This window comes from Manduca sexta, chromosome 17 (assembly GCF_014839805.1).
Source record: "Manduca sexta isolate Smith_Timp_Sample1 chromosome 17, JHU_Msex_v1.0, whole genome shotgun sequence".
In the NCBI taxonomy this organism is placed as follows: domain Eukaryota; kingdom Metazoa; phylum Arthropoda; class Insecta; order Lepidoptera; family Sphingidae; genus Manduca; species Manduca sexta.
Genome location: NC_051131.1, coordinates 14,645,619 through 14,671,254, shown reverse-complemented (window position 1 = coordinate 14,671,254; position 25,636 = coordinate 14,645,619). Strand labels below are relative to the sequence as shown.

Sequence of the window (25,636 nt, the reverse complement as noted above, 5' to 3'; positions counted from 1 at the left end):
CAGGTTCCTCGGGCAAAAAAACGTATGAGCACTCGGTATTCTTTAAAATATTTATGGGAACAATTTGTATGCTAAAGGTGCGTATACTTACGAACATGACATAAAACTGCGCATTCATTTTAATCGGAATGACGCCAATTGCGAGGATTTATTACTTTTTATACAAACGGATAACTACAATTCTTCTGCCTGATTGGATTACTGGAGATTTATAGCTACTAGCTAGTGGCTCGTTTGATTCTAAACATCTCGACTATCTAGAAACAGTAACAATAGTTTGACTTACTAAATATCGTATAAAAATTTGTTGCACTTGTCGTTCGGAGACTTTGAGTTTCATAATTTCAATTGACCAATAATTATTGAGTGGGAGTTGTTTAAGACTTACAATAGCACCGCTTCGACTAACTTACGCGTTGAGGATTATCCTCTGCCCAGAACCACACTCGCCCACGGTTTTCGTGATACTATTATGATAGTTATTAGCCCAATGGTTACAACAATGGTTTATTTGTACAGCCAACAAAACATACACTTTACATAGTTTTTTTTTTAAGAATTCGGTAAGTAATTTCTGCAGTGCTGTTTCAATTACAGGCTGTCACAGCATGAACATTTTAAATACATAACAATTAACAATTGGCTGCACCATAAGTTGGTTGAAACATGTTATCAATTAAACATGCAAACACATAAGATATCGTATATAGCACATACATTATAGGATGCATTGTAAAGGGTTCTTCAAATTCGGATAAAAGTATGCACTAGGCCCTAGCGCTTCATTACCATCATCATCAGCCTATATCTTTGTCCACTGCTGGACGTAGGACTCCTTCAAACTAAGGCTTTGCAGCAAATGAACGAGTAGTCTCTATATAGTATTTTAATATTATAATTCAAGCAAAATATGTATTGTCGTTTAATTAAACAAAGCCAAGATAAGATTTTGATGTTGTGTAAATTGTATGGTTTTCGATTTAACTGCGTTACTAATGCCTGCAAGCAAATGTTGACTTTAATTGACACTTAATATGTAGAACATAATTGTGGAACACATTTTCATATTACCAATGTAAATAATGGGTATTGCTACCGACTTTATTGATATTATGCGCAGTTATTTCTCGCCATCGATTTAGGATTTCACGGTGAGTCGCAGTAGCTGGTTATCGATCAGTCACGGGTCGTTACATTCCATTACTCCACGGTGGGCTCTCACCGCCGCTGTGTTTCTTCCATGGGTTACTTTCATCAATCACTAGACAAAATTGGTTGGAAACAGATTATGAACCCTGTAGATAAAGTTATTAGCACTTATTGTGGATGAAACTAATATGATTTGTATTAATCATGGTAAGGTATCGGAGCCCTTGAAGTCCAAATAATTTTTAGAACTTCATAAAATCGTTTCATGTAAATATTATCTATACTTATAATAATATAAAATAAAACGGAAAATTCAAATTGGAAAATATCACTCCACATTGTAAGATGTAAATATAATAATGATAGAAAATCGTAGTACGTTTTTGCATCAAACACAAAAAATACCAAAAACGCATTGTGAGCTTTGTTAGAAACCGGGCTTTCTGCTGATAATGTTTAAAACGTTTCAACTTCTATTTTGTGAGCCTATATCCCCTAACTACAACGTTCAAACCGGGACAGTATAACGCGGTGGGTACAAGAGACTACCACACTCCCTTGCAACTGTCATCTAATGTCATTCACTTCAAAACATCCCACACGTCAATTACACACCCATCGCGAAACTTTATAACATTGGAGCAAATATTGGCACAAACACGGCCCGGTGCGTTTGTGGTCGGTACTTTGTCAAACATAACGCAAATATTAGCGAAACGGCAAGGTCGGTTAATGTTTGTTCGTGAGATCGATACAATAGCTAAGTATTGTTTGTTTGGTTCGCTATTGATTATAATTGATTTTAGTTTTTGTGTTTGACATTTAAGCCACTATTTAACGATATTTAAATCATTAAAGTCAATACCTTCTTTTAAAAATAAAATTATTTATACACAGTTTTTAGTATCATACAATAATTTATAGGTTATTGAGTATAATTATTCGTAAATTTTTGCGAACTTCGGGTTGTAAAACCTAGCCTGGCACCACATATTTTGCTGTCGGATACCTTATTGTACTCCTCATCGTTCAATTTCAGTAAGGGACATTAAAGGTTGTTGGATTAAAGAAACCAAGTTACCATAGCTAATGCAGCAGACATGAGCATCATGGGCGAGTTTGTGTCGTGTTTATTCAGTGAGGCGTCGCGCACACAGCGCAGATTTGTATACTCATTCCTCCTTCATGTGCGATTTCCATATGTGTTGATATTTAGAAATCGTGAAGTCATTGTCTTTATTTCTAACCAGATGTGATTATTAACATAGCAAATAAAAAGCACGCACCACGCCTTTTTACATTTTCAAGGGTAGGCAAAGATGTAACATATCCACATGGCACCAGCTATGTCAAATATTATTTAATAGAAAGCGAGACTAATGCCATTAATTTCGGTATTCGATAATGGTTAAAAATATTTTTCTAAATAATAAAATCATCCGACCCTGACGTGTTCGTGACGCTTAGCATATCGTGAGCGTCGTTATAAAAAATGGCAACCATGACAAATTTAATAACAATATAATATTGTAATAAAATGTATGTCGTATGGAATGATTTGTTATATATCCGTAACCTCTACGTCAAGCCAATATCACCGCTTGATCGAGCATGTAACTCATTGGCTACACATTACAGAGCAAAATAAATTAATTTCCACCATGGAGAGGACGGTTATGTGATAGGTTTAATAATGTAAACTATCAAAAGGAAATATTAAAAGATAAGTAAACAAATCCATAGTACAAGATTCTTTGTCATGTGATGTGCAAATTGAATTACATATATCACATGATATAAGCCATTTTCAGTAATAATTTCCAAAATAATCCTGAAAGATAAATAAAAGGAAAACCGTGATTTGTTTTTTCAAATTTTTACCAACATAAAGATTAATAATTTTAGTTTTGCATGTAAGTTAAAATTAACATAGAAACTTGTAATAGTGAGCTCGCGAATTTTCTCTTTATATAAGTAATAGTGTCGCGCCGACCCTACGTTGAGCAGGATAAGAAAGTGTGTGCTCATCGTGGCTTATGAAAAAAACAAGTCAAAAAACATTAATAATTTTAAATTTACAAAGCTACACTCTACACAAAGAATTGCCAGAACGCTATCAGAAAAGGGAAATACGTAAAAAAATATTAACGAGATCTGAAACTGGATATAAATCAGAGAAATGCTGGGTAGGGCGGCCCTCAAACAAGGCGCGGACTTCACGCTACGACTTCTGTGATTCATACTAAACGAATGTTTTGTTCCAAGTGCGATTCATTAATTTGTCTAATTGGAGGCATAGTTAAAACTTACAATTTATTCCCTAACATCACAAAAACGTATTTCGATTTTGACCAATTAGAGAGAGACGTAAAACCGCCTACTATTACTTTATTTGCTGTTTGGCGTTTGTGATTAAATTGACCTGCATGTTTGCAAACTTTTCTGCCTCGATAAGTTACGCATTGAATGTCTTTCACCAGCGAAGTCTTTACTAATCAATAGACAATGTGGAATATTACTGCGTAAGGCCAGCGAGCTCAGTCTTTGAAATACTTGGAAATCTATTATAGAATAAAAAGCCGGCAAATTAATTGCGATGGGTCTTTTATCCTCCACTCATCATTTTATATAATAAAAATGTCACCTGCCAGCGCTAGTTATAATTTGTCTAATGACGTTTATTGCGACGTCGTAACGAATGTCGTACAAATTGTCGGACGTGACTCGTTTTTGAAAGCAATGAAAGTAAATTGTGAGTGGAAGCAAATGTTATAGATAACTGCGGCAGTTATGTAAGTACGTCAATAATACTAGACACGTACCAGCTTGGGAATAGAATCGGCCGGCATAGCGATTACAATTGTTGATAACGTTTTCGTGTTGATACAAGTGAATATTAAACATCATGATAGGTATGCTATAATTTAATGAAGACCAGCAAGAACTCTTTTGTCTATGATCAGCAGGATTATACCGGCCTGAGTTCATCGCCTGATAGTGGAACAATTAAAGGAAGATACGAACCATTATGGGTTTTTTTTCATGTGAATAGTCACTTACCTATAAAATAAAAATCTAATTCAAAACAATCACCTTAGACATAAAAAAATCAATATACAACCAATCGAAAGTTAAAAAATACGATACTCTCAAACACAAGAAACGCGCCATGAACAGCGCGATTTATTACAAAGGCACACTCGCAAAAAACGAACGAAAATCCTCTGTATTAATTAGTAGAGTTCGACATCTCGCCTCTCCTTCTCGAGTGGCCCTCGCTTAAAGCGAGCCTTGGGGAGGGATGTAAACGGATACTGCGTTGTTGATTATACGTTGTTCTAAAAAGGGTGGATTAAGATTTAAAATCAATTGAAAATCCTTGTTAGAGGCAGTATAATTAGAATGAGAGACTTAACATCTACTACCTAAATAATGTATTCGTCTGTCATAGCTAAAATTATTATTACTACGACAAGATAAAACACGGAATAACAATAAGACTATAAAATAATTGAGTAAAGTGGTGAGTGCGAGCACAGTACAGTAGCATGCTGCTTTTTGTACTTCTAAATTTTAGAGTATTGTTGCTGTTGATATTCTGATGCTTACCATCAGACGAGCGATATTTGCATCATTCTGTTGAATAAAAAGGGGTTCATGGATAATAATTTTTAAATTTATTCATTTCCAAATCGCCTCGTGTAAATAAATTACCATTCGGACCGTTTTTGACCTCTCTTTGTTTGTTTCAGGACCCGTGGGACCTCTCCCGAATGTGACCAGCGTCGACATGGGATTAAAAGAAGGTAACCTTTTTAATATTTTAATTTATTAATATTACTCCCTTTTTATGCTAAGTAGCTGTGTATATGGGCTACGAACTGAAAAGTCCTCAAATAGAATCCCAGGCCTTGCAACACTTTCTGCGACATTTCCAATCCATATACCTTGGGATGGGAATCGTCTAGATTTTATTATGAAATATGGTCTGGAAAAGGCTGACGGACTCCTTTGGAATATGTGAGTCGCAATGGATCTCAAGAGACAGTTTGTTTAGACGGTTGATTCAGCTTAGGCGGTCTGAATAAAGTTCTTGAAACAAAACAAACTGCTTCGTCTTGGACGATGCATAAATTAACTAATCTTAAAAAGCAGATATTATAAAATAAAATAGAATTTGTGAATTTAAAGAACAAAATATGGGAAGAATTAACATGTACTTTTAAATATTGAATTAGTTAAAATATTAGTTTTGCCGCGGTCGATATTAGTTAAATTTTTATCACGTAGAGACGGCAAAGGAATCTTAGGATATACAAACATTAATGTGATCGAAACATTTTAATTTGTAAATAATTTAAACTGTATAAGAAAAACATGTTGTTTACGTATTATATAACTTTAATTATTTGAATGGGTTGCTATACAAAAGCTTTTTTGTTACGTTTAACGTTTCAGTACCTATCCAGTTATAGTATTTTATTGTCTTTTCTATAGTTCATACTAATAAGATTTACAATTTTCAATTCTCATGTAGCAATATTAGTAAGCGACATACATCACTTAGAAGATAAATAATAAATATAAATTACGAAATATTGTTTGGAACCGTAACAACCGAATCGGGTAGGCAGGCAGGTAAACGGGGGGTTTGGGAGGGAAAAAGAGGGTGGGGAAAAAAGGGGAGCCTTTCTAAATCAAGACAAACTTCGCTGAACAATGTTTTGCGGAAACAGCGGTACAACCGTCGTTGAAATGCGAATGTGTTTTATTAACTTTGTGGTACCATTTGTACAGACAAATAGAAATATCAAGCAAGCAGCCGACTGTTTACTGAGTTTGCTACACATATTTAGATATTAACATTGTAATTTAATAACGAAATTAGTAAATTTTTAGGCGATAGTCCACAACATTTATTATCCGTCAGCTACCAAGCGGCTGCCAGCAGCCCTTTTAGAGCGACCTGAATGCGCATGGAATAAAGTTTATTTTATTCATTCTTTCAATGACAGCCTAATGATAAATAGGCTGACCCCACACTTAATCATTTATGTTACTCAGAATTAATTTTAAGTTTCAAAATACTCAAACTCCTTGATTTAACTTATTAAAAACCTTTAAGTAATATTAATAATCATACAAAATTTTATCCTTACAATGCTTCAGATGACGTTACCTACTATAATCTTTCTTTAAAATAAACCTAGTGACGTAACGAAATAGGAAACTGATAGCAATTTAAGGGGGGCCGCAGAGCTTGGAGCTCGTGGTATTGTGGTGGTGAAATCGTTCATAATTTACGATAGTTGAACACGCGATGCGCTCCAAATTGGCGCATTCAGTATGCAATAACCGCTCACGGTACATTTATTGATTTCTTTGAACTTCCCAACGAAAAATATCATCGTAACCTTTCCTATATATCGCTAGTGATTCCGTGCGCGTAGAATATCTTTGTGTTATTTTTCCTCTAATATATTAAAAGTATAGAGATGTTGACTACTATCCGTTAACTTTATTCTAGAATAGGTATCGAAGTCTGTTTTTATTGTTATACAATGCGTGAGCAAATAAGTAGATAAGTTATAGACTGCTTGATAACCATTACAGTTTAATACAATTTTACTAATTGACTATGTTAATCAGATTTGTGTCTGTTTTTAAGTTGTTTTAAGATAAAAGAAAGGCACCAAGCAATGATTAATTAGGATTCTGAACCATAACTTCTACTGGGGTACAGATTTTCCCGCTCTTTCAGCTCCCACTACAGATCCTGTAAGCCAGGATGAGCTGTGGCACGTATTTTATGATACCGGGATATGAACACCAGTTCTGCAGGCAAAATGTTATATCGAGTATCTATTGCAATTTATCTGCAATTTGGCAATAATAGCCTTCAAGAATGGTTTTGGATTAACTCCAAATAAATTCGACCGCATTCTAACTAATCATCTAAAACTATTTGTGAAGTGTATAAAACATTTATTTTAAGAAATAAATTTTCCTTCAAATTGTATATAAGGGAAGGTCATTATAGAGGAGCAATGAAGTCTTTAATAGAGTTTTCGTTGTCTATAATCCGAATCAGTCACATCATGGCAGTCACATAGGCATATCAAACGATTAGGCAGAATGGATCGAATTCTTATTGGTCCACCTAAGAAAATAATTAGTTTTTTTTAAATAAGTTATTACCAGTGGAGACCTCTAGACATCAGGTGATCCGCTAACCCCATACTGGCTATTAGCGTCCTTGCTACATATCTAAAAATATATATAAAAGTTCGTATTGAATCTACTAATCGATGTTGATTTGGTTTCCAGGAAGCTGTGCTCTCGGGGACGTGGTGTACCTCCCCGGAGACGACTTCCCAGGCACGGACCCTTGCGAGAAATGCAAGTGTTCCAACGGCGGAGTCCAGTGCGAGAAGCAGCAGTGTGAGCCCAGGCCTGGCTGCAAGGCGTTGCACCGACCTGATCACTGCTGTCCCACTTATCAATGTGGTAAGGAAAAGTTTCGTAATTATAGGATCTTACAGATTTAATGGATGGATAAGAATAGAAAAGATGGATAGAGTTATGACGCAAAAAGAAATGACAAGATTGCTTATAGGTGTGAACAAATTCATTGTTGCATAGTACAGAGAATTTACTCTATTCTAAATAAGTGTAAAATTATCTTATTAGGTTCCCCAGTTATCTCTCTGCGGAACTTTGATGGGTAAAGGGTATATTATGATTTATCTTACATGATATAGCTACATATGTATAGATATATTGAGATATGTATACGATACGTGTTTGTTACGTAGTCGGCTATTTAATGTATCCAATACTCTTGAACTGGGAAATAGAAAATATATATAGTCTTCATATAACATAGAGACGGAAGACTACAATGGACCAATTATACTAATAGACGTAATTATATTTGTAAAGATTTTATCCACATATAATTACAAGTTAGTATGGTCTAGTAGATATAGCCTAGTCTTTACAAAGATAATTTATTAGATTGAAGATGTACGATTTAGAAACAAAAGGAAAAGCTGATTTACTAATATTTTTTTTATTCGGGTTCGGCTATGCGACCCCACCGCATCTGATGGTAGGTGGAGTCGGTTCCAATATAATGTCGACTGATGAGAGATAATTAACCCTTGACAGTCGACACAATTATGCCGGCCTATTGGAATCGAATATACACAAGTTGATCCCGGAACGCGACACACTTACGTGGGCCATTATAGCGGCGACACCTTGTGTACGGTGGTCGCTATCCGGGCGGATATAAACTATATCCTACCTACTAACAAAAACAAATCATAGGGACCAGTTTAATAGCTTTTTTAAACAAAATATATCAATAGGTTCAAAATTATAGAGCAATAATTACAACTTTACACATCATGTAACAAAATTTTACACTATAACTAAAAACAGGAAAATGACAAGTAATGTAAAAAATAATGCAACTGGTGGTATTCCTTTTCCAGAATGTGAGCAAGAAGGTCGCGTGTACAGCAACGGTGAGAAGTTGGTGGACCCCGCGGACCCCTGCCGCGTATGCTACTGCCAGGGAGGGGAGGTGGTCTGCAGGACCATCGCCTGCTTCGTGCGAGACGACTGCAGCCCCAGGCTCGTGCCGGGCAGGTGCTGTCCGGAATATGACAACTGTCCAGTTAGAGGTGAGGTTTTATTTGGGACACTTAGTGAATTAGTATAAGATTCCTTAAAAAAATGTTGTGCTATTAGTGGTGTCAAAAAATAGCTGTGCTTAATTTCTTCGCTTCGAATGATTATAATTAATTTTGATTTGTTACCCTACCTTAATATATAAATCTTCCAAATGCCTTTAATTACATATTACATGTAATAATATCTTTTTAATAAACATTTCAGGTGTAACGGTCCTTCCCGGTATATCATCGCTACCTCCACATTTGTCGACCACCGATGAAGTCAAGAACAGCCCTGTACAATCACCAAAAGAGAACATTAAACAAGAAATCACCATCAAGGAAATAACGCCAGTGTCTGAAATTCCAGTGATCACCGATGTCAAGATCAAAGAGATCCTTCCATCACCCAGTATTGACGTTGCGGAATATTCATCATCTAAATCCCCTCTTATACCGCGAGAGGCCACATCTGAGAAAAGCGTAAAATCTGAAAGTGAAGTAAAAATTGAAACACCAACAATTACTGAAGTTCATGCTTCACCTGCTTTCGAAGAATCTAAAGCAGATACTTCAAACAAAGATTTGGCTGACATGCCCCCTTCAAAAATAAGTTTCTCTACACAAGATTCCATTAACAGCGAAATTTATCCTTCAAATGGGCCTATAATTGCAACTATGGGCGTACCTTCAATGGGACCCGACCCTATGCCTGTTGCTACCACCACCAAATCTCCAGTGATGGAAGAAGAGGACACATCGCTTTTCGACCACAATCCAGCCTTCCCGCCGTTGCCGGATGATTTCTCTGTGCTCAGTAATCACGGGGAAGATATCGTTCCAGAACCTTCTGCCGACAGTGATCATATTCCTCCCCACGAAATGATGATTCCAAATGTTGTGCCAACCGAGCCAAAAGTGGAAGAACCTTTATCAACCACGCAGAAAGACCTACCCGACACAACCGTGACTACGGTAAAAATACCTGAAACATCAGCTGAAGTCAGCACGTTAAAAGTAGACAGTACAGAATTTACAAGTCCTAAAGATAATCCAATGCTCAATTTACGATCTGCCATCCCCATTGAATTACTTGGTGTTCCCGCTTATATAGCCCACGATTTAGAATCAGAGTTAGACACGACTACAGATGAACCTGCGTCTATATCGACGATTCTGGGTTCTGAAAACAGTAGGAAAGTAGATGATAATGCAACTGAGAAACCTACGCAGGCGTCTGAAGAGCAATCACCTACTATGTCTTCCGCGGAAATTGATACTACTACACACAAATTAATTACGACTACTGACTACGGATCGAGCATTGCAGATCAGGAACAGACAAATAGCTCGATTGCTAAATCCAATATCGCCACTGAAGTGACCTCTCAGACCGAACTCAGTTCTTTACCTATTGAAACCAGTGACCAGAAACCTCATGAGACCGAGGCTGTTAAAGACAAAAGTGCGTCAACCACAGATCCGTTGATGACCAGTTCGAGAATATCACCTACAGGATCTGAAGTTATCACTGTATCTCGAGCCGTTTCAGGCGACAACAATATGTTTGAAAATGTTGAGACTACCGAGTTTATTCTCACACCATTAGGATCTATGGAGACAGCGACCGATTCCGTAGAACTCATTAAAATTTCCGGTGACTCAGAGAAACATGCACCAATTATTGAAGCATCTGCCGAAGAAAATAAAACCAATCTTCTAAAAGATTTGATCAATTTAGTGAGCGATGTAGCATCTATAAACGATCATACAGACTCGCCAGGCGTAGTTCATGTTACTGGCGTCACTAGCATTGCTGATTCTGAAGAGTTGATACCCGTGAATGCTGGATACAAAAGCAAGAACAGCAATTCAAACCAGAACTCTATCACAGAAGTGCCAGTAAAAAATAAGAACGCCGTGAACAAGCAAAAAGTAGTCGAGATCGAAGGCGATGGCGATGATACCGACAACATTACAGACTCTCCACCTCCCAATGATAAGATTGAGCCAACGACACGTAGACCGATAATCGACAACGTATCTGACGATATGCCGGAAAATAAGACGGAGAAAAAAGATATAGAGATTATCACCCAGTCTTACGTGCCGACTATCAACCGCCGACCAACCAAGGTTGTTATGAAGAAGAGCAATGACAAACCAATATCGGACTCGCTTGAAGATACGCCGATATCGTTCTCAGCCGAGATGACGACAGAGGGCAATGCTTCCTCAAGCGAAGCAGAGACGGTGGCACCTGACGTCACCACCCTCGAGGTAGAGAGAATGGACAACCCGGCGAACGCTACTCTAAGCACAAAGTGAGCGGCCCGCAACGTTGTCGATGGAACCTCAGCTATCAGCATTTAGATAATAAGTTTCGTTCTTGAAACTATAGGTTAAACTTAGAGACTATTAGTTAGTGAACCCTATCTGAATATCGTATTCGTCGTCAATTGTCCGCTGCGGCGGCGAGCATAGTGTATATTGTAATGTAAGTAGACGTCCGACACAACGCGGTCGAATTCAATTTAGTAGCTGGACAAATTATTTATAGTAATATGAGGGCGCAACGCGTCGCATTGTGTCAAATTACGGTTAGACCCTTGTTAGTGTAAGTTTATTTATTTTAGTGAGAGATTTGTAAGTGGTCGGTGTAAGCAACCAAGCTAGTCATGTGACGGCGCGGGCGGCCGCTCGCGCTCCTCAGCCACGTTGCCATTACTGCTAGCTTTTAACAAGAGCATGACAAACGCAGCCGTAGACATTCCATAGGTTTAGTTCCTTTAGTCGCCGTGAGAGAACTCGGCAGCGTGCGGTCGCACAGCCGCAAGAGACAACAAAATTGGTACAAAAACGAATTTGGTAATTAAGAAATGCGAACGTTAGGAAGCGCTTAGACCTAGTGGGATTAGAATATATGTGATTGCACATAGTTTATTTATTGCACACGTGACGTGTTTGGTATTGAGTTATGTTTCGGTTTGGCCCCGTCTCCGGTCCAGTGCCTCGAGCTGCCTGCAGTCGGTTCGTTGAGTTGTGACTCGTGTAAGGTGCTGCCTATTGCTCCGGAAGACCGCATTCTTTTCCCGGGCAATAAGCGCATGTGCTCACTGTATTATTTTATTATTATTGTTTTTTTACAAATAAAAGAAACCTAGACTGATAAACGGTTTTCTTATTTATGAGTCCCCGTCTGCAACAAAATTTACTAACCAGTGCATTAATATGATATGGTGATTGTATTTACATAATTTTTTAAATAAATAAGTATAATGAAGTCGCGAATTTTTAAATTGAATTGAATTTATCCTTTATTATAAAATACTTTAACTTGTATTATTATAACATTTGATAAACACATCATTCGTAACTTCTTTTTTGGAACAATCGAGTAATTTAGGCATTTTCCAAGCAAATTACATCGCCAATAACTCACACTACTATCCCTATGATGATGACTTTTAGGATTTTTATATGCGAGAGTTCGTCTGCTCCGTACTCAGTCTACGCTATTGTCTATAGACCGCCGCACATAAAGGCGAATGCCATTATGATGGTAAGCGATACAACTGCAGTAGAAGGCATGGGCAATAGCAACTCTACGCAAAATTTTAATTACAAAAGGCTGTAGCACTGTATTGCGCATGTCTTTCTGAGATGTTTTAAGTCTCATCATATCGAGTAATTATATTTGCTTCCCTTTTACACCTATTTATAGGGTAGAAGCGACATTGTTGCTGCTTCGTTGTTGACATTCACACAAACAATATTTATGTATTCAGTTCTGTATGGTATCGTATTATTATATTACTGGGTGTCTCGTAGCTACTTCCATGTGAAAATCTACAATAATCACTGATTAATTGTAGCGATTATATCGCTATTTGTACAAAGGATTCTCCATCTACTTAAAAATTTTTAATATTTCTCGAGGGTGTAAATTGTCGAGAAAAAATAGCTTATAATAATATGTTAATTTAGGACATGGTCTCCGGAGTGCCAAATATCATCTTCTAAACATTTACATTTATAGTATTATTGAGAGTAAGAAGTAATATAAGATGTTTATGGGCGAGCGTATCGCTAACCATAAGGCGTGCGCCATGCTCGACATGTTATTAAAGTGCAAAAAGAAACACAATTATTTTAAGGTTTCTTTATACCCTAAAAGTTATTTTATATAGCGCCATCTATTGCTTGGATAGAAAATTAATATAGTTAGGAAAATGAATAGCTGATGGCGCTCAATGCAGCAGACGCTGTTCAGGTCATAAAAAATTTAAGTGCACAGTTTTAATAAACTTAGTTTATTTTGTGAATTTATTAAATGAATGTAAGTAATAAAATAATAATGATTATACAGTGTAACATCTGATGACGATTGGAAGTGTTGTATAAAGGATAATTAAGGTTGCAATATTATAATGATAAAAAATAACAATTTAAGTTACTAGTTACTTATCTACGCTTAGGAACTACATATATATAACGGAAGGCACGGTGTATGTTCGTTATAGTCCTCCATAGCTTGTTACTACTAAGTATCGTGGACATATGTGGGGATATGTCGAATCACAATAACCGAAGTCAGGTTTTAGTAGTTGTAGTTTTTGTCCTAAAATAATTATAGTTCCAACAACACAAAATACGGAACGCGAGACAGTCTCCACGCACCCACAAAACTAGTATCCAATAATATTATTCGATCACTTGATCTAAACCAGCTGAATTGCTAATTTTTCATAGGCTTGTTATTTTTATTTTACTGCTAGGCTTCTGGCCTTCTTGATGCCGTCTGACATCTTCATTGCGCTGTGTAGCGAAGATTCTGTCGAACGCTATAAGATGGCGTTGGCGTTCCATTTAAAAAATCATCTCCATGACGACATATAAAAAATCCAATGACTACTCAACGCCGAATATTATTTGCACCCTTCCCGTCATAATATCTTATATTTTCTTTCTTTATATCGCATAAATGTTTACCGGTGCTTTGCTAACATAATATTGAAACTCATATCAACAAATTAATATAAAAACAGCATTAACCGTTTTATGTGTAGATCATTCGAGATGCAATAATATTCAGTTGACTAAGCATTCTCTTTGCGATGAGTCCTACTATCGATTTAGTTTTGTAAGAGGTCCGTATTAGGTCCCCTAAAAGGCCGGCGGAGGTCGCAACGAACCGTCGGACCTTATAAGGGCTTCTTGACCTACATAGTAAGTTAATCGTTCGTTAAACTACTCATTGATATACGATGTGTAAGATTTTAAGTTTTTGGTGAGAACAGCATAACTACGACTTCAAAAGAATGTCTATGTGCGGGGATAGAACCCACGACGTTTGCCTCGAAGCGGGTTGATTAATCATTGCGTACGGAGTCGTTTTAGTAATAAAGTTGATTAAAAATATATTTTTACAGTTGTCCAGATTAGAATGTTTCCAATATGTCGTTACACTAAGAAGAAAGAAAGAAAACATTTACTTGTATGTAGGCACTATGCGTCTGAATAACCTAATGAATTCTACTTACGACGTGTTTAGTGACAACGAACCAACTGGTTTGTTTTAGTGTAATAAATACATTTTGAAATTAAATAACATAAATGACGGAATACACTATCGATAGAAACGCAAACAAAATCATAGTGCATAAAACATTGTTGATACAATTACAACCATGGGACTAATACAGACTCGGCGAACCATGACTGGTCTAGTTGTATCTCTGACTACTCAGAATGCACAGAAAATTTACAAATAACACCCTAATATCTAAATATGTTTAAAGTTCAAATCGTTGCATTGCGGATTCATCGGCCCACTTGTTTAATGATGCGGTGAGATGCAATAACATGAGGAAATTTGATGCATTCTCTCCAACACATGCTGCCGAAAAATATTGCACTGATGGAATAATAAATAGGTAGTTACTGTCTTAATTCCTTCTTTGACTTATTCAGTCTAGTTACTATTAATGAAAATAAACTTTATTCAGTTTCTTTAATTAACGATATTGATAAAAAATATGTAGAATATACATATATAGATATGTAGAATATGTAGAATCTATCTTTCTTTTTTTATCTCTAGAGAGGCAGCAGAAACTCAACTAGTGAACTCATGACTCGACGACTTTTTCTTCTCTATAATGTGAAAAAGGCGACCTTTCAATCAGGGACAATTTATATATGTGTTTTTAGAAATAACTCATATTAATAAATATGGAATCGATTTCAAAACATTTTACCTATGTCCCATTACACTACTTTTGAATCAAAGAACCGAATTTTTGTCCCGTAAAGAATTAAATTTCTCGTGCCTACGAAACAATGTGTCTATTTTTTACAACTATATAACAAGCAATTTGCACACCAGATAGTAGGCAAATAGTCATAAATATTGATGTGTAAATTCGCAAAGTTCCTTCCTTTCTAGTGTGAAATAGGAGGGGTCAGGCCAGAGGTCGCGCGACGCTGTCTCGATGATGCAACTGCCCTGCACATTGCCTGCAATAAATCCAAGATGCAGTGTTTACTTTATGTTTAGAACCTGCTCGAAGGTTATATATGAAATTACAAAATATTATTCGATATCGTGGATACATGATATTTTTTAGTTTTGCTGAATATTGAAACTTCGTGATGAGACCATCAAGGCACTCGTGTTGTGTTAAACGCGAAGATTGTCTAAAAATAAAAGCAATATCATAGTTTTATATTTCAAATCCCTATACTGCATTTAACAACGTTTATCGTTCAGATATAACAAAAATGATTGCGGTGAAATAAAAACCGCAGCCTAGAAAGACTAACTGCTCTACAGGAAACTTTTCTACTGTTTAATTTATTCAGTGCTAGAAAGAAAGTTCGTCAAACTATCCAATATAACACGATGTCAAGATTATTAACCAAACATAATTGCATTAATATAGGAATACAATATGAAAGTCGTAATAGAATTTTAATAAATTCCTAATAGATTAATCCAATATGCAAAAAAGTTGAAAGTGGCGTCAGTTAGGTAAATTATACTGCACTGACCGCCGCCAAGTTGTGTCTGAAAGTTGTGTGAAAGTACGAAGGATTCGACCTGCTCCATAATACGACTTCAATAAGGATGTGTTGCAAATGTTTTTAACTTTTAATCCTTGTTAGGCAATCCGAAGGGTGAGGTGCGTAGACTTTTCGAATTCTGTTTTTTGGTTGGACAGATATTATTTTATTTAAGTAATATGATTGCATCGTGATCGTAGATACAGTGATTCGAGCCTGTATTCTAGGGTCAGTGGTCATCGACTAAGATCTGTAATCATATTTTAACTGTGTAGTACTCATAATGTTTGAAGTCTAAAACACGCCCCTCCTACTTCTCTAATACCTATTCTTTTTCTTCAAGGCTAGCAGTGCACTCATGCTATTACATTTGTTGGCGTATTTTGCAAAATAAAATAATTTATCATGTCAAATTCTTGCCGTCTTAATAAAAAGTATGCTTGTTGGCGTATTTTGCTAAATAAAATAAATGTTCATGTCAAATTATAATCCTTGCCGTCTAAATAAAAAATCTGTAAACTCTTGAAAACATATTTCCTCACTAGTATACAATACTTATTTGAGAGAATTCAGGCTCAGTGTTACAAGTATTGTGTATTCTAAGTATGTGCAATGTGAAGTGAACATTATCTGTAAATATTTATGACGTGTTGTCGTGGAAGTAATGTCTTCCTCAATTTCCAGGGGGCGGGTCGTGACCCCCGCGTATTGTTTGTGAATAGTTCTGTTGCTCAAATCAACAAAAGATGGGCAAGAAGTTACGAGCATAATATTGGGTACAATAAGTTGCTAGCTTGTCTCGTTACATTCTAAATCATTTTTTTTAAATTTATATTCGAGTCATAGTAGATCATCGCTTGGTAAAATTTTATCTCATTGACGGAATTTACGAACAATAAAGACATTGTTTTGTTTGGATGTAGAGATCTTTCCCATAAGGTCTAGTCCACTTGTATCACTTCGCCGTATCAGAATAAAAGAAAAAGTACGTGCTGTTGACGAAATGGGAGATGTTTTGCCCAGTAATAGGACTTTTATAGACTTATTAAAACTCAGATAAAAGCTATAAATATATCGGCGCCTGTGTGTCGCGCGTTCGTCTTGATTTCCTCAAATTCATGAATGAAACTAAATATTCAAGTTTCTTCGACGCGCCCCGCATTTTAAAGCTAATTAATGACCGTGAAATCACATTTTCTAGAGAAATCCGATTTAACCTGGCTAACTTCGAGATAAACTGGTTATCATCAGGCATTCCAAAATCCCTATTACATTCTTTAGTTGATTACCTGATAGAACTGAGGAGTAATGATTCGTTCAGAGCAATATTTGTAGGATGATGATGATGATTGTAGATCCAAAATTTCAATGAGCATTACCAGGGGATGCGGGCCTTTAAGTAGAAGGGGCGAGGGTGGCAAGTGCTTTAAATTTACAAAGAGGTTGGGAAACATCTTTAGTGAGACTCGCCGAGCTTCACTGCTGAACCTGGCTTACAGGAGTAGTAGTGGTGGGTGTGAAGACGGGAAAGTCTCTAGAAATTTCTTTGAATAAACATTAATAATAAACATTTCAATGACTCAGGAAAGGCAATTGGTTTGAGTCTTCAACGGAGCACTATCAGCAAGAATAAGAAACCAAGTTTCAGATTTTGCAGCGATTATCAACGAATAGAGTGATCTGCTTACCTTATAGGATCTCAGAGAGTAGAGAGATGATAATTTAGCTAGTATACACTTATAAAAAAACAGATACGCTTGCAGCTAGCAACGATTTAGACTACCTAAATTTCGGCTGAGCTTACGTCATGAAAGTAATATTGCAGCGGCTCGTCGGGCCAAGAGATTGTAGTTCCAACGTAAGGATGATATAAGGGTCGCTTGCATAATCGCTTAGATAACGTGGGAACTGACCGACATTCTAGAATATTCTGGATGGAATAAGAATAGTAGGTTAACCTGTAAACCTTGTGGAGTATTTTTGCCTCGCAAGCAGGGAACGAATAATTCGACAAATGTTTTTTCATGAGCTTGCAACATTTAATTGTTTAAATTAATCGGGGTTAAAATTCAGTAATAATAATAACAATATCAGCCCTGTATTATATACTTGCCCACTGCTGAGCACGGGCCTCCTCTACTACTGAGAGGGATTAGGCCTTAGTCCACCACGCTGGCCTAGTGCGGATTGGTAGACTTCACACATCTTCGAAATTCCTATAGAGAACTTCTCAGGTGTGCAGGTTTCCTCACGATGTTTTCCTTCACCGTTAAAGCGAACGATAAATTCACAAAGAATACATACGTGATTTTTAGAAAAGTCAGAGGTGTGTGCCGTTGGGATTTGAACCTGCGGACATTCGTCTTGGCAGTCCGTTCCACACCCAACTGGGCTATCGCCGCTTAACCAAAAATTCAGTATTTAACCAAATTTAGATGTACCAATTTTTAATATTGCATATTCAGTGTAATTATCAATAGGTAAATTTGTCTGTGAATATCGAAATCGTATCATCAATAGATAGCATATAAGGAAAACAAATCTCGTATTTATTGCATTGCTCAGTATTAAAATGTTGTCTAGTACCATCACATATGTAACGTATTAAAATAAATTCATAAAACTTTTATTAGGCCCAATTTCCTTTAACCCTATAACATCGAATGTATCTTTAAATTAGTTTCAGTCAAGTAATTACTAATGTAACTGGAGCTATAGTCACGTGTTGTTTATTTAGTGAATGTAATTTTAGTTCTTTATTATGTTCCTTATTGCTGTGCTATCTTCGCAGATAACTTCGCAACGTTCGCACATTGCGTTGTGGCATCAATTCTAATATTTTTATGATTATCCCTTTCACCGTGACATCGTAAATCAAATTACACACCAGTATCCGCATCACTCGATACCTCACGCATGTTCCATCTATCAACCGCAATAAATTCTTCCTTTCATTTATTTTTTTACTTACATTAATTCATGCCTTCAGAATCATAGATTTATTAATTGTTTTAGATTATATGTACATTTTTGTTATGCGTCTGTTGAAATCTTGTTATATTCTTTAGAAATGTTATAAAATGTTTCTATTTTAATTAAGCTCGATGCAGATTGCTATCCTAACTCATTATGTACTACAATCAAGAGACTGCATTTTGGATTAAGTCGTTATAACTATAAGGGGTAATTTATACATAAATTACCCCTTATAGTTATAAGTCTTAGTCTTAATAAAAACTTAATTAATAGGTGATTTTAATAAATTTAATTGAGCCCGAATCACCCTTTATCATTTAACCCTACTAAACCAAACTTTGGCTTGCGTACTGGCTATCGTGATTGGCAATTATTGAAAATTCCCAACTCTCGATTTGTGAAAGATCTTTTTAATTAAGGATCAATAATTAAATAAGAGTCTGATGTCATATGGCGAAGAGCGCAGTAAATAAAACAATACTTTGTAATTCAAAGTTCTATATGACATTACTGCTATTCATGGGGAGATGTAACATCGGGCGAACGACTTGGACTTCGTCAATACACGAATATCTCTAATTATGGAATTAGAAGTATCATTCACGTATGTGTGCTATGGTTTTTTTTACGATGGCTCGTCATTTCGAATGGCATTTAATCCTATTGCTGGTGTGGCCACGAAATTAGCGAGGCTGAGAGAAAGGCAATTAGATGTTTATAATCCTCTAAGCTCGTAATATGTTACTTGGAGTATAATGTATTGTATGCCTATGCTACTTGTTTTTTTTAGGATTTCCTTATAATATGAATAAGTAGATGGTAAGTTAATCTATACTAAAGTTCAAGAGTTTGCATTTTTTGTTTAAACTCGCTAATTTTTACTCAGAATGTGAAAATTATTTTATTACTAAACAAACGCTACATTATTTTTTGTGGGGAATTGGTAACGTTTTATGTTGATGATGAGCTATAACGCGAATGGAGCAAATAGTAAATTATATAAAATCATTATAGGACTGACTAGAATTACAATAAAGATTTACTTTTGTTTCATGGGCTTTCTAGACATTGTGGAAGAATCACTTAAAAAAGAAAATCATTTTTTTATAATTAGCAGCAACTTACCCTTATAGCATTTTCAGTGCCAAAGTTATCAGTGAAGCGGACTAAATATATTTTTTTATCTAACCTACGTGGTACATATATATCGATGTCTCACCCGTATATTTGTAACTCTTCAATGTATACTATCGCTCTAACCCAGTAGTCATCATGTTACACAATTTGAAAGTAATCAAAATGACAGATTATTAAAGCATATTCACAAGAACTTCATAATTGAGGTCAAAGAAACAGCTTTTTGTAATAGTAGGACAGTGTTGCGTCAATGTGATTTTTGTTTAAATTCTTTGATGTTTTTATTGACAATTTGAGACAATTGTCGGATTCCTATTTGTTTTAAAATTCGGATGTGTGGTAACGAGTCTTTCGTGATTCCTCGTGCGTGATGTCATAATCCTTCTATGGATAGGTTAGACCTAAACATAGATCTATCAAAGTTGGTATTTTTGAGTTAGTCCGAATAATCAAATAGGCCCTAAGGGTTTCTCGGTTCTCTTTGCCTCTTTAAATTGAGAGTTAGGTACGTGCGAGTTGAATATTGTAATTTTTATAGTTTCTTGTTCCATTCTCATGTTTTTCAAAATTCATTTTATAGTAATGAAATCTGTTCAATGACATATTATTTGCCAACAACCATTAAGGCTTAATAACATTTCTATTATACTAAAATTTTACTATATTACTTTAACCTTACGGTCATAGGTCAAAACATTAACAAAAGCTTAGTTACGAAAGCTAACAATTAGTGATAAGTGAGTTTCATGGCCCGTAGATTGTCAGGATGGTTGCGCAGGCGCATGGGTGAAAGTGGCGCGGTGCGGGGCGGGGGAGTAGCTATATCAGCACACTCGGCTCCGCGCGCCACACTCCTGCGCATACTAACAGGTGAGGTACAACCTGAGTCCCGTGACTTCGTGTGAGTGATTGTGTGTGCAAGTACTTGTAAGTACTGCTTTAGTGGATTTTATAGATTTAACGGTTCAGTGATTCGTGATTCACACAACGATATCAATCCGATTTAAGGTCTCGAGCCGTAACGTAAGTGTTCGTAAGAAATTTGCAATATTTTACGTGTGTATCTCTCAAGTGATAAATACGATAAGTTAATTTCGTGAATAAATTTTTACGAACACTTATGTATAATTAATTTTAAACAGCGCGCCAAACCGTAGCTGAAATAGCAGTTTCAAATAAGACTTCGAATATTTTCGTGAAAAATAGATATTTGTTGATTATGACAGGGCAAGTTTTGTTTGCGTAAAAAATCCACATCCTTGCAAGTGAAATGTGTGAGTTTGTGTGATATCTCGTTAGCGCACTTTCGAGCGCAATAGGAAACGATACCCATCGCGTTTACGTAACTACACGTTTACGCGGTTGGGACATTGTATCTAATTTAATTCGTTGTATCAAGATGTGAATGGGCATTCTAATGCTTAGTTATTTAATACATTAGAAAACAAACATAGTATTGAGTAACGATTATCAGTTGAGCGCAGATCGATGTTTGAGATATTTTCAGCTGAGTTTTGGGATGAGGTCTATAACAAATAAGTACTTTTCTGTCACTTGCGATTCTGAAAGTCGATAACAATTTATTTTATTCGGAAATAAACTACGAAAATAAAAAAAATCTGCAATTGTTTAAATTTACTGAATATATAAATATCAGCCTAAAATTTTGCATATCATATTTATTGCTGTTTGATGTTTTTATTCTCTTAAGTTTTCAATTTGGACATTTTGCGGTTTGATTAATTATTATTTTCATATCTAAACATCATTATCCCTATCCCTAATAACAAAACTAGTTTCTCAATATATTTGTGAAGAAAGGACCACAATTGACACCAAGAATATGGTGTCTCATTACATCCTAAGCTACAAATACATGGCATAACTTGTAATAAATATCTGAAGGCAGCGAATTCAATGTCAAACTTGTAGTGCAACGTTCTGCTTTTCAATAACGGTCTTAAGAACTGCGTGATCTATATTATTGCTCCACAACCTACAAACCTTATTAATGAAAATAAAAAATACTTTCCTCCGAGAACCCTAAGTATATTGATGTTAAAATTATGTTCTTTTTTCTCAGGAATCTCATAAACCACAATGCAGACCTCAGTACTGTGCTTCTTGGTGGTGGTGGCTGCGGTGGCTGCGGCTCCCCAGCGTGAAGGTGCTGCCTACACCAACGAGGCCATCAAACAGGCACAGAACACACACCTCATCCCCAAGGATGCTGTCATCCAGAAGGTTCGTCTCTCACAATTGGTTTTCATATCTCTGACTTTGGTGCTAATCAAAATTTCTGTTGATTTATTACCTTCTAAACTCTTAGAGCTTGATTGAATAACTATGGCAATGATAATTAGATTGCGTTTTTTTTATTACGAGTATGTAAGCGTGATAAAACACTCACTTTTGTGAATCATTATGAGATCTTAGGCGTAGCTATAAAACTAAAGCGTAAAATATAATAAAAATTACTTGCCACACTTATTAAAGTTCAAAATCGTCCTTAGCTATTAGTAAAAGATTTGTGTGTTCGCTATGATTTATTAGACCACGTAAAATGATTGAATAATATTTTTTTTATTGCCTGAATATAAATACCAATATTATTGTTATAATTCATAATGTAATCCAATAATGATATCTTCCACCAGGTACAAGAAGGCATCGAGCTAGCCGCCTACCAGTCCATCCCCGCCAACCAAAGGATCAACCTGTACGAGATCCTCGGAGACCAGTTCCCTTCAGAGGTCATTAACAACCTCCAGGGCCAAATTGACCAGATCGGAAAACACTAAATGGAGTTTAAGGGAGAAGCTTGGTTAAGAGTTAGCAGCGGCAAAGATGTGAACAGAAGAGAAGTTAGATTATAAAGGAGCTAAATCCAATGGAAGCTATATTAGCTAACTGTTGTATAGTTTTTGTATCTTCTGTTATTGAAATTTGAACAAATCTTGATCTACTGTCCTTGCTAATTTGAGGTTCAGTTTTATAAAGTCCGTTTCGACTAAACCTTAATTCCAATCCAAAAAACAATGAATTGTATCTAATTTACGAAGTTCTTTTTCGAAAATCGAAAACAGTGTTTTACTCCATGAAGTCACTTTCGTAAAAGAAATACGTAAAACAGATATAAATCGAACGGTCTTTTTTAATGGAATTTGACCGAAGTTGTATTTATAAATCTGAGCCTCACAAGCTCTAATTCGTTAAGTTATTGTTAATGCAGTACAATAAGTTGAATGTGATAATGAACATTTTGATACTTTTGTAAATAAAATATTATTTAAAATTATACCAGTTTTACAAAGTCGGTTGTTTGTGTGTATAGTTGCGTCACCGAATTGTATGGGAAGTAGATGTGTTGCGCAAGAGTTGCAAGATGATACATTAGATGCGTTACGTGTATTAGATCTGAATATTCATACACTTTCATATTACGTTGACATAAGTTAATGTATGACGAAATTTGGGGACCTCATGTGCCCCAAACGTGACTTTTGACAGCAATTCAGATCTATTAGAATTACCGGGATCGTATTCTATGTATAAACATATACAGATTTTTAGAACGTCAATGAAAGTTCGGTTTTACGGACCTAAGCTAGTAGTAATTTTACAACAGGTCCGCAACGCCGCTGAGTCTAGCGCGACTATCCCTCCTCTAAAGTGGAAGAGGCACGATTTTGCCACGAATAAACAAAAGAATAGTCAGTAGACAACTATATTATTAAATTACTTGATATGGCAAATGTTTCCTTCCCAATGATGAATCAAGCAAAAAGGTAAAAATCGTATAATAGTGAATTTTCCGGTACCTAAAACATTGTGTTTATCAATGATGGAAATAAATAACCCGCTTTTATAACTGAATGCCGAGACCGTTATTTGCATGATGATAGTCGTCACGCATAAAAACTCTATCAACATCAATCAGAACTCAGTAAAAACTCATCCAGTGTTATGCTTATCATTGCAAGACATCTGCATTTCTAGTATTGTGGATTACACGTAATATATAACAAACGCAACAAAGATCTTCGCCGATAGAGACTGTATTTTAACATTGGCGAAAAAAAAAAGAATTGAATTAGATTGCAGTCTTATGATTTGGGATAAGAGCATTTGTAGCATTAGATAGGAAATCTTCCTATGCCGTCTCGCGGATGGCAATTTGGTCAAGAGCTCGATTCACACAATATCCAAGTAGTTTTATCCGCCAGTTAAAGAATAAGACAGTTAATGCTGAATGCACTCACAACTTACTCGAGAGTTCGACTTTTATATTTGGTCACGCTTTATTCTATTCGACAATTCTTGTTTACTAAGACATTGTGAAACATTCTTCATTAATAAGTTGTAATAGGCTCTCGGTCTAACAACGAGTTAAAATGTATCTTTATCATCTTTGGGGATATTTTTGTTTCTACAAATATAAAAAAATATCGTATCTACAATATAGATTCTGAATAGCAAATATGAAAGTTAATTTTAAAATGTTTTTAGAATTACGTAAGACCTTTACAGCCACTTTTTTGGATTTATATATTTGTTTTAACACATGAAAAGCAATCCGATCCTTAGTATTATCATTAAAATTATAATTACTCTAATTTTATAAAAAAGGCAGTCAGGCAGTATGACAAGTAAAAGCTACTACTATAAAAATATATTAACATTTGCATAACATGAACTGTCGAAAGATGTTCTCTCAATAGACATTCACTTGAGACACGAGTACCATTAGATGTGGTCTCGTACACTAAAAAACTGTTTAATGTCTAGATTGGACATCTTCAATAACCCAACTAGGTCATCAAATAAAAGAAACAGTGTTACGTACTTGTATATTATGAGGTAACGTGTATATTGTATGTAATCCGATTATCACAGCAAAAGATGTTTTAAAAGTACGTTCTTTAAATATGTTAGATGGGTTTCTTCGTCTTGAATGTTTTTACTGGTTATAAACAGTAGCACATACAAACTCACGCCTTTTATCCTCTAAGGGATAGGCAGAGGTGCAACTGGTGCTTCCACTTTTCGCCGTGCGTATTTCCATGCCATTATGTGATAGGAGGCGAGCTGTTTGTTATATCGGACACATGTAAATTTTAGAATCCAGACTGATATTGTGTAGAAAAACCCAATATCACTTCGTCCGAACCCGAGACCTCACACTGTACAATTAAGCTGCCGACGCAGTCATACCAAACAGAAGCAATAATTTCAAAATTTTATAAATGAAGGACACTGCTATTACGTTCATCACCCTGAGATTTGAAGTCTCAAAATACAGTAATTGCCAATTAGCTTCAAAATCCTACAAATTGGAATAAAATAGTGTTTGCAAAACCCTGCTTGGCGGCATAAACAAGGCAGTGTTAGAAGTCTCAGACGCTATTAAACAAATTTGATTATTCCCATTTTAGTAATCAAGGACCACAAACATCCAAAAGTACTTTCGAGGTTGTAATAGTACTGGCTGGCAGGTTGTTCTTTAGATAATATTTTGTTTTATAGTGAAATGTCAGTTTGTAAATAAATGGATTCACTGAACAAACTCAGAATATTATTTCCACGTTCCTTCGAATTATATAGAGGCATTGCCGGTTTTTATAAAC

General features: G+C 35.8%; 2 protein-coding genes across 4 annotated transcripts in view; both read left to right on the top strand.

Moving 5' to 3' along the window:
• The window catches only part of LOC115448055 (mucin-5AC), a 65,419-nt gene extending 53,415 nt beyond the window's left edge, over window positions 1-12,004 (top strand). The window contains exons 3-6 of the mRNA XM_030175350.2: window positions 4,902-4,955; window positions 7,477-7,656; window positions 8,649-8,840; window positions 9,055-12,004. Of these exons, the coding sequence (XP_030031210.1) occupies window positions 4,902-4,955; window positions 7,477-7,656; window positions 8,649-8,840; window positions 9,055-11,159 (2,531 nt within the window). The 3' untranslated portion in view covers window positions 11,160-12,004. The remainder of the gene's footprint in view (window positions 1-4,901; window positions 4,956-7,476; window positions 7,657-8,648; window positions 8,841-9,054) is intronic.
• Window positions 12,005-20,825: 8,821 nt separating this feature from the next.
• On the top strand, window positions 20,826-23,885 carry LOC115448067. Of its 3 annotated transcripts, none has more exons than XM_030175369.1 (3): window positions 20,826-20,936; window positions 22,093-22,253; window positions 22,667-23,885. In XM_030175369.1, the coding sequence occupies exons 2-3, from the start codon at window positions 22,110-22,112 to the stop codon at window positions 22,808-22,810; spliced, it is 288 nt and encodes a 95-aa protein (XP_030031229.1). In that variant the 5' UTR covers window positions 20,826-20,936; window positions 22,093-22,109; the 3' UTR covers window positions 22,811-23,885. The 3 variants fall into 3 exon arrangements, with proteins under 3 accessions (XP_030031229.1, XP_030031230.1, XP_030031231.1); XM_030175370.2 differs by having other exon boundaries at window positions 20,861-20,879; XM_030175371.1 differs by lacking the exon at window positions 20,826-20,936 and adding an exon at window positions 21,013-21,032.
• Window positions 23,886-25,636: the final 1,751 nt, after the last annotated feature.

Bases quoted from the DNA above. Each gene is read 5' to 3' on its own strand.
- LOC115448067 (XM_030175369.1), top strand. From the start codon at position 22,110: ATGCAGACCTCAGTACTGTGCTTCTTGGTGGTGGTGGCTGCGGTGGCT. The intron at 22,254-22,666 runs GTTCGTCTCTCA...ATCTTCCACCAG, and splicing joins AGGATGCTGTCATCCAGAAG to GTACAAGAAGGCATCGAGCT.